This window comes from Dunckerocampus dactyliophorus, chromosome 12 (assembly GCF_027744805.1).
Source record: "Dunckerocampus dactyliophorus isolate RoL2022-P2 chromosome 12, RoL_Ddac_1.1, whole genome shotgun sequence".
Lineage (NCBI taxonomy): Eukaryota > Metazoa > Chordata > Actinopteri > Syngnathiformes > Syngnathidae > Dunckerocampus > Dunckerocampus dactyliophorus.
The window spans coordinates 13,081,140-13,095,064 of record NC_072830.1 but is presented as its reverse complement, the minus strand read 5'-3'; the positions used below and the strand labels follow the sequence as shown (position 1 = coordinate 13,095,064).

Here is a 13,925-nt window from a genome sequence, read left to right as displayed (position 1 = left end):
AGCCCCCTCCTCCCTGATATAATGATAGTGGAAACACTGCATTTGAATATGTTGCCGGAATATAGATCAATAAAGATTTATTTTTTCAACATGAATATACTTTGGTTGGATATTAATATTTCAAATGAGGTCAGGTTTTTGGGACCATTTGTTCTGATTCCTCTTCTTCATGTGTTCCATTTCCACGTACTGTTTACTGCCGCTGAATGTGTAAGCACATGGAATCTTACTTCTGCAACTTTTTGTGGAACTCCATCTCCCAGCACTTCCCTGTAGAAGCACTGCTGAGTCATGTAAAAGGACAGGCCGCTGGTTCTCTTGAAGGCATCCTTCAGTCGCTTCAATTCCACATCCGTCACTACACAGGCACAAGGACAAACAGAAAGCGTTTCAAATACAACATCCTTTCAAGGATCAAAGCATCAATAAATCAACATGTTCAGGGCCATGTGCTGATGTTTTAAAGAAATCACACTTTTGTATGATATTTTAATCATTTGGGCTGCAAATAACTTGAAAGAAACATCTCCTGGATGCACTGGGACGTATCATCAGTGATGTATCCAGGGCTCATTGGGTGTTTCGGGTCTCGCAACATCAGACACCCTCCCCCTGGTGACCCAGCCGGGGTTGATCATGCCTCGGCTTGCGTCCCATTAGCAACCCACGGATCTGCCCTTCTGAGCCACAGCCACCTTGCGGATTTGATGGCCCTCTTCTTTGCTGCCCCTGTTACACCCAGACGGCCTAGGACTTTGCAGAGAGAACATCCTGCAATTTTTTTTATTAGCCGATTAACCTATTGTTTAGGTTAATCGTGTAAAGGGTTAGGCCCTGGACGGACCAAAACAAAATGAAGCAAACACAAACAGTTAGTGGTTTGGTCCGCAACATATCAGAAAAGAAGCAAAAATGTCCATCACTGCTGATGTGTGTGAATATCTTGTTTTACCTAAAACACGAACATAGTAGCTCTGCCTTCGTGAATGATGAAGGAAACCAAAAAATATTCATATGTGAGAGGCTGAAATCAGAGGATATTTACATTTTTTAAATAAAAAAACAACCAATCCATCCATCCATTTTCTATGCCACTTATACTCACTAGGGTCGCGGGTATGCTGGAGCCTATCCCAGCTGACTCTGGGTTACACCCTGGACTGGTCGCCAGTCAATCGCAGGGCACATATAGACAAACAACCATTCACACTCACATTCATACCTATGGATAATTTAGAGTCACCAATTAACCTAACATGCATGTTTTTGGTATGTGCGAGGAAACCGGAGTACCCGGAGAAAACCCACGCACGCACGGGTAGAACATGCAAACTCCACACAGAGATGCCCAACGGAGATTCAAATCCAGATCTTCCGATCTCCTGACTGTGTGGCCAATATGCTAACCACTCGGCCACCGTGCGGCCCAAAACAACAAATCAAACACCAAAATAGTTGTTGATTAACTGGATAATAAATGAACCATCGATTCATCAATTAATTGTTGCAACGCTACAAGCAAGTGCAGTTATTGATTGGACACGTGCAAATTATTTATTGGACTTGTATAACAGTGTAAATGAAGCAAGTGCAGTTATTGACTGGACATGTATAACAGTATAAAGGAAGAAAGGTATATAAAGGAAGTGCAGCTATTTATTTGCCACGGTGTAAATAAAGGAAGTGGTGTTATTTCCTTGTGCATTGGATGTTCACAGGTGTGGTTGATGCACTGTACTTTCTTTTCCAGGAAGGAAAAAACATACAGTAATCCCTCGTTTACCGCGGTTAATTGGTTCCAGACCCGACTGCAATAAGTGAAGTAGGATTCAACATTAATAAATGAAAATATTTTCGTAGTTATGCATAGAAAACCTGTCTACAACCTTCTAATTACGCTTTATGACATTACAGCCCTCTAGACATGAAATAATGCCCCTGTAGTCACTTTTACGTTTGTATTTCCCAATATAGTAAATATAACCAGAGAAAGTAAGACATTAGACATAAACAAGATAGCATAGTCTCACAGGTTAGCAGTTTGTTTTTTTTTCTGGAAGGTGTACTTCCTTGAGGCTTTAAATGGCTTTACACTTGTATTACCCAATATAGTAGACAAGATAAAAGTACATATGCCTTGTAAGACGTAAATAAAACTCCTACTCGAGCAGTATCACAGTAACCTTAGTGACGAGTATAGTGCCTGTCTCATCAAACACAGACACCCAGTGGCCAATGCAGAATACAATACTAGATTACAATGCTTCTTCTGCCTTGTATTTGTATTTTAGTTCATTTAGTTAATAATTTTGCCATTTTTATGCTTGAAAATGCTTAATTTAGGCCAACAGTAAGTACAATTTGCTTAAATATGATTTTTTTTTTTTACTAATAGGCAATATTCAACCACGAAACAGTGATCATTTATTTTTTCATTTTTGAAAAACCTCAATATAGTGAGGGAGGGACAATGGAACCGCAACATTGCGAGGGATTACTGTAGATACAAATGGCAGAATATTACATTTGATAGTGACACATTTTGTATTTAAGATGCTAAAAGCAGTCCAGTGCAGGTGAATATCATATGCTAAATTATATAAACAAAACATCCACATCTTCACTGATAGCTGACAAAGCGAATAATAGGTGCAATATTTAATTATACACCATATCACATTCAGAATCAATTCATTTTCATTCCAGAATATGCCCAGGGTCAATAACAAATGAGCTGCTGTACAGTATATGGTTTCCCTTGGCAATGTTTACAGAGACATCAACTATTGCACTGCTATTGTCTTTTAGATAGTTAGACAAAGAAAGTTTGCTGTAAACGTAAGTGACGTGATTGGAGATCAAACATGGTAAACACGACACATAGCAAAATGATAGACGTCATGTAGCTGCAGTTGTTCCCATCATAAAGTTAATAGAGCAACTAGCTGGCTAGTATCAGCAGTCACCAACTAAAAGGTCCATGCAGATAATGGAATAATGATTAACATCACACCACATAAAAACTACACGCACTTACTGTCATACTATGATAATATGTCAGTTACTGTCCTAGCATCCAGCATTTCATAGCATCGTAGATACCTCCATCCATATATATATATATCCACAACACAATAGATTATAACATTACATTTCTGCCTGTTTTGCTAAAGTATAATTCTAACATTTATGGTTATGTAGCTGAAGTGTAACGTTGACATGACGACAGTTAGATAAGCAGTTACCATAAGCAGAGTGTAGTTTAAAGTACAATGTATTGGCGTGTAATGTCGTGAAGGCGAAGTACAACGTATTGTAGTATAATGTAGTGTAGATAAAGTATAGTAAATGTTGCAATGTAATATTTAGCTTGTAGTCCATAGTACTAGCTTGTGGTCTTACCTCTCTTGACGGCCTCGTCGTAGGACAGGAAGCCAATCTTGGATTCTTTGGCTCCCATAATCCTTCATTTTAGGACAAGAAGCTTGTAAAGTGCGTGTTTATTTCCAAATGTCCGTTTGTCGTTGCTGGTTAACGGTTAGAATGCAGCATTCCTGCTGTTAAACGTGCGGCGAAGCGCTACAATCTCTCAGGCTACAGAAACGCCTCTCCTCGGTCACGTGGTCGGTCGCCGTCACGTGACCCGCCTCTGTCACATGATTACGTTCACGAGCGGAACACACGTCCAAGGCATGCATGTCAACCCTCCCGCTTCAAGTAGGAAGCTACTGGATTACGCCCTTCTTTCCCGGTGACCCCACCCCCGTTTTTTACTTTCATTTTTTTAAATCCTTTCCAGTTTTGCGGCAGCTACACAGCGGACTTCAGGCCCGCTCTGCAACACTCGGGTTAACACGGCATAATACATCCTGCTGGTGAAGTCACGCCTTCAAAATAAAAGACGCATGAAAGCAAGCATAATATCCGTGTCTTTAAACAGAACACCCCCCACAACCGCAAAACCGTTTTATGTGTAGGAGGAATGGTGGAAATTCTGATGAAAAGTCATATTTTACTTTATTTTTCTGGAAAACGTACATTTCCGTTATTTCCATCATGTAAATATTTACAAGTATGCTCGTAAATAGAATTTAATTGTCGCCTTTGAGACAAAAACAAGTAAAATACATCCAAGTAAAAAAATAATGGCAAGTATCCATTCAAACAATGGAGTTCAGTATATGACAGGATGTAATGTAATGTAATATTGTAGAATATGGACATGCGTGCATGAGTCGTTTCACCATACCATACCTGTCAATGTTATCTTAGTTATTGTAATGCACATTTAATTTTCGAATGTTGTCTTTTGAGCACTGGTGTCAAATTCAAGGCACGGGGGCCAGATTCAGCTCGCCATATTGTTTTAAGTGGCCCGCAAAAATCCTGGAAATAATGCTTGTCAAACAGACACTTTTTTGTATTATTTTATTTTATTTTAATATTTTTTTAAAACATTTCTATTTGGTTATTATTAACTTTATTTTTTTATTTTAAAAATATAGTTATATTATGTTTATGTTTGAAAAAAATATTGTATATGCATTTAAATTTTTTTGTTACTTTTTATTTTCTTAAGAAAATTTTTTTTAAAAATTCTAAAATCAAAAAGACACTTACTATTTCTTGATAAATGTATTTGTCCTGTCAATTTTGACAAAAAATCCATTTTATATTACAATGTTTATACAATAGTCTTTACTCAAATTACCGATTGGCAACCTGACTTCTTTCCAAGGTACGGTTGTTGGAAAAACAATACAAAGTGAAAATGATAATAATCAAATGTGTCATAATTAAAAAATGTTAATTTATAATTAAAAAATAGCGCGTTCATGGCGCTAACTAATTTATTTCACTAAGCTACATTTTTTTTTTAGCATAATTAGCGCATACGCATCATGGCAAGCCACGGCTCTCCGGTATGACGACAGACGGTGGCATAGTGTTGTCCCCACAGTCACACAGAGTCTGACGCTCTTTTATAACTTTATTCTGACCTGAACACATCAACAGCAGGGAAATTCCAATACCATATATCTTTCTCCAACTGCAAACAAACACTTCTCTCGTCCATTCGAAATTGCAACGACACTTCCTCATTGTCACTGGACAGACTGCGAGATGCATTCATGGACACACGAACGTCTCAACATTTCTTATGCGTGTATGTCTGGTCTAAATAAACAGAAATGCAAAGAAAAACAAAAAGTGGATATTCTTATCACTCACTTTGTAACTCTTAATGCCGAAGTAGAATTTGCTGCTTTTAAGTAGTGATGTCTTTGAAAGCAACTCCTCATTGCTCATAATAACACAGTTAAAGTATTGATTCAAATATTCTATTCTATTAAAGAAACCAGTGTCAGGCAACCAGTGTTCAGACATGTGTGCCAACTCTTAACTTGATTTACATTTTCAGTTAATTTGGCGCTGTTAATACAGTATATACAAATACTGTATATATAATCCTGCCATGTCATTTATCTTTTTTTTCAATAAAATACAGTAAAATCGGGCATGTTTCAAACATAGTGTGACATTGTGATTAATGAATTTGTAATCCGTGATTAAGCCCGAGTGTTGTCATGAGGTGATTACACATTTATATGGTTTCACAGCCGCACAGTGGTCTAGTGGTCACCATGTTGGTCACACAGTCAGGAGAACGCCGACTCTAAATTGTCCATAGGTGTGCCCTGCGATTGGCTCGCGACCAGTCCTGTACCCCTCCTCTCACTCGAAGTCAGGCTCCAGCATACTCCCATAACCCGAATGAGGATAAGCGGCATAGAAAACGGATGGATGAATGGTTTCAGTAACAGGTGGCTCTATGAGGGTAACCAGAGGGTAACCCACGGTGAAAACAAGTTTGAGCCTCCTAATTTAGAGTCTTAAATTAAACTAACATGCATATTTTTGGAATGTGGGAGGACTACCCAGAGAAAACCCACACATGCATGGGGAGAACATGCAAACTCCATACAGAGATGCCCAAACGGGAGATACAAACCCAGATCTTCCCGATCTCCTGACTGTGTGGCCAACATGGTAACCACGAGGCCACTGTGAGGCTCGGTCGGACTCATACAGTGTATTAATAACATGGCAAAATGCGCGCCATATTGTACACTAACGGGAAAATGTGCGCAAACCCAGGCAAAATATTCCGAAAAACACGCCAACTGGGTGTATGCTAATCTAGATTTCACTGTACAGTCGTCCCTTCTTATATCGCAGTTCGAATATCGCTCCCTCACAATACAAAAAGATTTAATTAATAAATGATGATTCATGGTTAACTATGGCCTAGTGAATAAAATACTAAAAGTCAAGTTATATGTAGTATTGTGGTCACGAGGCATCAGTAATGTTAAAAGACATGACGTTAAATTGCATTACCTTTCACAGTGCAAGGAGACTGGCTACTGAACCAGCAAAGTCGAGCCAACATGCCATGGCTGAGATCCAGTGAAAAAAGGGTCTCCTCTCATTCCATGTGGAAGTGGTATGTTTTTGGCTTCTTTGTCCTCTTCCCCACTCCGTTTGGAGCATTTTCTTAAGTTTAGAATAAGTACATTGGAGTGGCTAACTAGTTAGCTCGCTAGCTTGCTATGCTAGCGGCAGCCGTTTGTTATGTCCCTGCACTGATCCCGTAGCCTGCGCAATGTAAAGTAAAAAAAGAAAAGGTGACTATTGGGGTGTTATTTTATGTCTAAGCCTCTAATAATGTTAAAAACTGTATTCAGAAAGTCACAAGCAGGCTTTCGATGCTCTAAATATGAAAATATTCAATTTATTTATATTGAATCCTACTTTGCGGAAATTCATTTATCGCGGTCGGGTCCGGAACCAATTAACAGCAATAATCGAGGGATGACTGTATATCATATTTGTTGATTTTGTATTTTAGAATTGTATTTATTGGCTAAGTAGTTTCATGATTTGTCCTTTGTACGCTCACTGTACCCAAAACGAAGCGAAGCGTCACCTTCATACCCAGGTAGGCACCGAACCGCGAGGATGCCATACTGCTTTACCCCGACAGTAAGTCAACTTTAAAAAAATGAGGTGATTATGCTATTTTGTAGGGTATTGCTCCAATATAGTCTATCTACACACAGGTACATTTTACCTGAAACAATGTTTGGGTGTCAAACACTGTGATGGGAAAAGGCTGATTGTTACTGGGAAAGTGAATTCAAGTGTTGAAGAGAAACAGCAACGCACTTTCATGGGAACACTGATAGGACCAAGTGGGAAAGAAAGAAAGGACACAGGTGTGTGTGTGTGTGTGTGTGTGTGAGTGAGTCACATACCCACATACGAATGAAAGCATATGGTTTATTTAGCACTTTTACGTATGGTTCTGTCAGAAAGACAGATAACAGCAGGCTGGTGAATGCAGGTACCGATCAGTGAACACCAAAAACTGCAAAAACCCAAGGCACTCTAACCCTGTTAAAATGTCTTTATTATTTTTTATGACATGTCAAGTGAACACTTGGGCATCCATCGTTCTGTATATATCCTGATCTACAGCTATAAACTCAAACCTAAATAATGATAACATTTTCACAGTGTTAACATAAGACTGTACATGTAGCACTACACACTTTTTAAATACGTCTTCCTTCACAATGAACGCCTCATCTAGTAAGTAAAGTACAAAGACCTGCATACACCGTGGGGAAAGAAGTATTTCGTCCTCTGCTGATTGTGTAAGGAGGTAACCTTGCACAATGAGCAGGGGATCAAATACTAACTGTCCCAATGTATGCAAGTTCATATTTACTCCATGATTGCACTGTCATGATTTCATGTACCAGGTTGGGGAAACAAACTCTGATGTCATGTTGAAAATACGTTCATGTACGTGAAATATAACAATGTTACTTCAGCATATAAAGCTCTGATCTGCCAAGTTTAAAGGCTGGAACTCATTTTGTGAGGCGGCAGGATTTGTGTGTTATCTTTGAAAATGCGCTTAGCAGGAAGTTTAAAGGAAAAGTGTTTTTTTTTTATTTTATTTTGCCCATCATCCACAATCCTTATGTGAGACATGAACACACACGTCTTTCTCTCTTCTGTGTGTTCTAAAGATATAAAAACAGCTAAAAAAGGCACCTAATTAATGCACGTAATTGGACACACCTACTCCGCCTACAAAGCGTTCTGAAAAAACCTCCAAAAAGTGCCAACAACGCTCTACAGTATTTACATAATGTGACCTTCATATTAAACCATGCTACAGCGACAATGTTATTCTTATTGTTATTAACATTGTTAGGCTGAAGAACTACGTTACTGGCGTAGTGACACCTCGCCATGCCGCACTGGGTAGCTACGGGCCAGCTAGCGACTAGCTTCACCACACACTCGTTCACAATGACTCGTTCACCAATAGCTTACGCTAAATACTGGATCTGCCGCCACTGCTGCTGTGTTTTTGTTTCTGGAAAAGTTAACGCTAGGTGTAGCGTTCCTTTCTATGTTGCTATGTGAAATCAATGCACCCAGTAAGGAAGTTCCGCTCATGAACAAAATATGGCATGAATGTACCTGTTACTACATGCTCACAGCATGGATAGAAAACCATAAAACCTTGTTGGAGGTTTTTGAAGGTGTTTTCATAGCAGGCTTTGGAGGTGGAATAGATGTGTCCCATTACGTGCATTCTTAACTGCCTCTTTTTTTCCCTTTTTTCTCTTTGCACAGCAAAGAGAATGATGTGTGTTCATGTCTCACATAAGAATTGTGGATGATGGGCAAAATTCCAAACATTTTTCCTTTAATGTTTCCATGTGCCCAAAGTGAGACGCTGTGGTGGTCCTCATACGAAGCAGAGAGGCTAGCTCCATTTTTATTTCATGAAGTGGAGATTTCTTCTTAGAGGAAGTGTAAAGAACAGCAACGGGTTGGACATGAGGCACTAGCTGCTTGTCAATCTTAGCAGTGTGTGTTATTGTGGTTTTGATAGGCCTTTTTGGAAGGCACCATTCACTTTCTAAACACTTTCCACCAGCTCTTCTCAGACCATGTCCACACCAACACGGATATTTTTGAAAAAGGCACATTTTCACTACTGTGGAGTTAAAAAAAAAAAGAAAGAAAGAAAGAAAGAAAGTTGTCCACATAAAAACACATTCACTGGCTGTCATGTTCATTTTGTCCAATCAAAAGCCGGAAAGCAGCCGCAGCTGACTTGGTTGCACATTATAGCACCGGAAAACATTTACTGCAACACACACGAGCATGAGTCGTATTTTCTCTTATTATGTCTACTATATTGGGTAATAAGCGTGTAAAGCTGACTATAAGGTTGTTATTTCATGTCTAGACCGCTCTAATAATGTTAAAAAGCGTATTTAGAAGGCGGCAAACAGGCTTTCTATGCTCTAACTACCAAAATATCCCATTTATAAATAAGGAATCATACTTCACAGAAATTCACTTATCACGGGCGGGTCTGGAACCAATTAACTGTAATAAATAAAGGATTACTGTATACAGTGTTGGCGTGTTTGAGTCAGAAAGTTTAAAAAATAGTGTCAGACTCTGTGACTCTTTCGGGGCATTGTAACATTCGGGATAGTAATTAATAGGGATGTCCGATATTGGCTTTTTTGTCGATAACCAATATTGTCCAACTCAATTTCCGATTCCGATATCAACCGATACCGATATGTGTAAGATCAGACATCTCCTGTCATGGAATTATCACGTTGTTGTGACCCACAATATTGTTTTAGGCATTTATCTTGGAGATTAATAAAGTATCTATCCATCTACCTATCTAAGTGTACTTCCATTTCTGAGTAATGAGGTTGTTGTAGTCTGTGGCTGTAGCCACTTAGCTATTTGCTAAAGAGTTGTTGCTTGTTGTTGAGTTGAGTGGAAAGTAAACTGACTGGTGCCACCTACCTCAACTCCTGTCTCGTTGTGAATCGTATCTACACATTTGGTGACCCTTCAACAGAGACAACAAAACCGTGCCGGTGCTGCTTCAAGCTAACGAGTTAGCCAACGTCGGTGCTATTTCCGGTACACCCACAACCGTGGTTTCAACATATCAAGCCCAGTTCAGACTGCGAGGAATAACACAGGACGTGACAAAGTATTTCCACATATTGCCGCCATGGGACGCCTCAATGATGGCCAGTACGGGGGGCCCATAGGCCTATATAAAGCAGTTTTTACAGTGGTTACAGCGGTTTTCATTATAGGGAAAAACATTTTTATGCCAATAAATGGCTGATATCATCAAACATCCCTAGTAATTAATTAGGTTACCCGTTACTGCCGGGGTGGACAAACTTTTTCCACCGAAAAGTGGAAAAGCCAAAGAATGCAGGGGACATTTGATATTTTTTATCTTGTAATAAGGCAAAAAATAAAAAATAAAAAAAAATCTTTATATAGCTTTCAAAATAAAACTTTGTGTTAGCTTTGTGTTTAGGTGACAAAGTGTATTATTATTATTCACACTTACACCTTTTTGCTCTTTTTTTCCATTGTTGTTTTTTTTTGTTTAATTTAATTTGTTGAATGTGTCACAGGCCAATGGTCCCCAGCCGCCCATCTCTTTGAGGCTGGATGTGACGTCATGTGACAACCCAGCACTGGAAGCTGAACTTTAATTTAAAAAATGAATGTTTTGGGAAACAAATTGTTCAATAATGTATTTTTGTACACAATAACAAAATGATCTGAAGAAACTATGTGTCTTAAAAAACTGTCTTTTGGCTTTTTTCTCCGTTAGAGGTCGCCACAATGTTTACACCGGATGCACTGCCTAATGTTACCCTGGCCGGGTATGGAACCCGCACCCTCTGCCACAAAGGGCATAAGTGTATACCATCACAGGAATGAAGAGAAGAGTTGGTGAATTCTATTCTTTTATTCTCTCACTGCTGACAGAGCAGGAAAGGGCTGTGAGGAAGTTTGCCATCAAATTTCATGTAAAGCTCCCTGTCAATCATTAATTCCACTGACGTTTTACCAACTATTTTTGATTCCCGCGCTAATAAAACGGCCACAGTTTCAACTCAATACGGGATGTGTACTTTAGTTTGTAAATACGGGATGGTTGTGTTTTTCAAGGGATGGCGGGCAACCCTGCTGCTATTTAATATAGATTTTTTTACTGTCTGTATCGATGCTGTCCACCGGGACCCCAGAATGTTGTTTGGTTCTTCATGGAGCATGTTAGAATTTGAATAAAAAGCAACTTTGACCTTTTGAAGTGAAATGTGGGTGTTGGTGTGGACATCCTTTAGGACACATGATTCTTACAGGATGTTTTCTGCTCTGAGATGCAACAAGATGCAAACTTTAGGTTTGTTTTGACATTTGGGCAGTGACATTGTTTATTTGTATGATTGCATGGGTACATTTATCAGTGTGTGTCCGTGTGCAGTCAATCATCTACACCAGATAACGGCTCTGAAAGCAGCAGTTGCAACAGAGGCATCTTTGTACCTGCTTGATGTCCTCTCTGGTCTTCTCGCCACGTGCCTTTATCTTCTGTATGATGTCACCCAAGGCTTGGCTGAATTGGGGTTTGGTGGGGTAAGCTTTGAGCCAATAGGAAAGCTTGTACCACTTCCTGGGTCTGCAGGGGCGTGGTGTTGACATCCTCAAGGGCGTCCGCCACGGCAAACTGTCGGTCCCTCAGTCGGTTCCAGTTGGATAAAATATTGTGGTATTCAAATACCTTCTCATAGTTACCCACAGAGTTGTAGAGTTTGATGAGGCCTCTGTAGTCGTACTCCAACCCACTGTAGCCTTCTCCAAACAGCTTCTTTCCTACAACAGCAAAGTGGAAAATGACATTTTATTCGCAATGGCGCCACAATGGAAGTGAAAGGTTGCCATCTTATCAATTCATCACAGTGTTTCCTCTTAGTTTACAGCTATGCAGGGGCGGGGCTTTGACCATCATCCACACACAGGCACACGCACACACACACAAACACACGCAGAGCATAGCAGACTAGTGGGATCACTTCTCTACAGCAGTGATTCTCAACTGGTGGGTCACAGTGCAGTTTTCAGTGGGTTGTGGGTCTTTGCATTGGCAAAAAAAAAAAAATTTACCGTAATCACCAGATGCCCATGAATGCACCTCACGTTTTTGTCTGTACTATTTGCTGGCTTGCCTAGGCAGCCATGCAACCATTGCAAACAGTCCCTATAAATATAAAATACCTGAGAAGTTGTAATTGAAAAAATGTCAGCGATTTGGGTCACCGCTTGTCATTAAGGTGTGATGGCGGGTGCTGCAGCCAAACAACCACTTGAGAACCACTGCTCAACAGTAACATTTGGTCTGCACACATGCACAGAGAGTGTGTGTGCGTGTGTGTGTGAGTGGTTGGGTTGGGGGGACAGGGTGCAGAATCAACCAAACGACATCTTAGTCCTTACTCGCTTGTATGTGCATGACAGTCAGAAAGCTAAGCAATACCCTGAAAAAGAATTTAATTCATGGGATTAAATAAGCCGCCTTTCTCAGCGGTGGAAGACACCAGGTTCTGCAGACTGCTCGCTCACCTGGAGCCCCACTAAAGCTACCTGGAAGTAGGGTTGGGTCTTGAGCATTGATGAGAACCGGGACTACCAATTCTCCTGGGATCAGTCAAATGTTTCTATTTCGATTCCTCGGAATAAATGGCTGCAACACCCAAGAAGAAGAAGCCGGCGAGCACCAACGAAGAAGCAGCAGCTAAAAAGTTTGGATTAACTTCATACAAAAATAACAGTCGGCTCAGTGCAGCAGCTACAACACAAGGATATCATGCAAAGGAGGGTGCATGACCAACATGATTCATGTTCACACATTCATGGTGTAGAAATACCTCGTCTTTGATGCGCTACGTCGTATGTCCACTAAGCAGTCAGAATTAGGTAAGTCAAACAATAAATGACGCCTGTCTCATGCCAATGTAACTCAGGGTTTCAGGATGCTTGCTGATGTTGTGGAAGTTTGGTATACAGCAGTGGTTCCAAAACTTTTTACAGTCACGTAACGCCATGTAACCCCAACTGCTACACACTTAAAAAACATAAACCTTTTTTTAATCATCATTAACTTGAAATATTGAACATGACTAATTAATTCTGGTTCAAAGTTTGTATTTTGCATGGTAAAAGTTTATTTTACATGAGCACTGATAAATTGATAAGTATTCGTCTTATATCTTTATTTCAGCCTGAAGTTGGTATCCTTCCGTTTAAATGGGTTGAACTTTGAAGCTTGAAAGGGAAAGTTGAACAAACATGATAAAACAGTCTCCAAAGTACAAAAATACATACAAGCAGTGATAAAGCCTCATTTTTGGGGGAATTACCCACGCACATACATTGACAGGTTTTTTGACTGGATTGGAACACCAATATAAATTAAACCTTCAAGATTAAACACTTCTAATGCACAACATAATCTTCAATTTACTTACTTATTCATATAACTCACAGAGAGCAATGAACAACTTCATGCTCTGTCTCCTTCCTTCTTTCTGCTCTGACTGTGCGCTGTGATGCGTTCAGGGGCACTCATAATTGTGAGTGAGCAGTTTTATTCACATACCCCCATGACAATTACGTACCCCACCTTGGGAACCGAGGGTGTACAGTAAATGAAGGAAGGGAGCTACGGCTACGGCTAAGCAGGTTTATTCATTTGCATTCCGTCTCTGTTAGCAACAGTCAAGGGACCATCTCAACTCACACAATACACTTCCGGCCTTCAAAATAAGAGGACTTTGGGCTATACCCTGTTTACTCATGTTAACAAAATAAGGTTGTCATAAAATGTAGCTTACACCAACATTGAGGCAGCAAACAAAGTTTCAAAAGTAAACATGTTTAGTGTACCGTACTCCTGCAAAAAGAAACTTCATAATATTTCTATTGAATATTTC

General features: G+C 39.8%; 2 protein-coding genes across 7 annotated transcripts in view; both read right to left on the bottom strand.

Annotated features, from left to right (window-relative positions):
- usp32 (ubiquitin specific peptidase 32) overlaps positions 1-3,654 on the bottom strand; it is a 60,176-nt gene extending 56,522 nt beyond the window's left edge. For all 6 annotated transcript variants that reach the window (XR_008573143.1, XR_008573145.1, XR_008573147.1 and 3 more), the window contains exons 1-2: positions 3,403-3,654; positions 231-358 (exon numbers count right to left, since the gene is read on the bottom strand). Coding sequence is in view for 1 of the 6 variants with exons in the window: in XM_054794170.1 (XP_054650145.1) it covers positions 231-358; positions 3,403-3,460 (186 nt within the window). In the remaining 5 variants the exon portion in view is untranslated. The remainder of the gene's footprint in view (positions 1-230; positions 359-3,402) is intronic.
- Positions 3,655-5,117: 1,463 nt separating this feature from the next.
- The window catches only part of appbp2 (amyloid beta precursor protein (cytoplasmic tail) binding protein 2), a 29,754-nt gene continuing 20,946 nt past the window's right edge, over positions 5,118-13,925 (bottom strand). Inside the window, exon 13 of the mRNA XM_054794801.1 lies at positions 5,118-11,808. Within this exon, the coding sequence (XP_054650776.1) occupies positions 11,537-11,808 (272 nt within the window). The 3' untranslated portion in view covers positions 5,118-11,536. The remainder of the gene's footprint in view (positions 11,809-13,925) is intronic.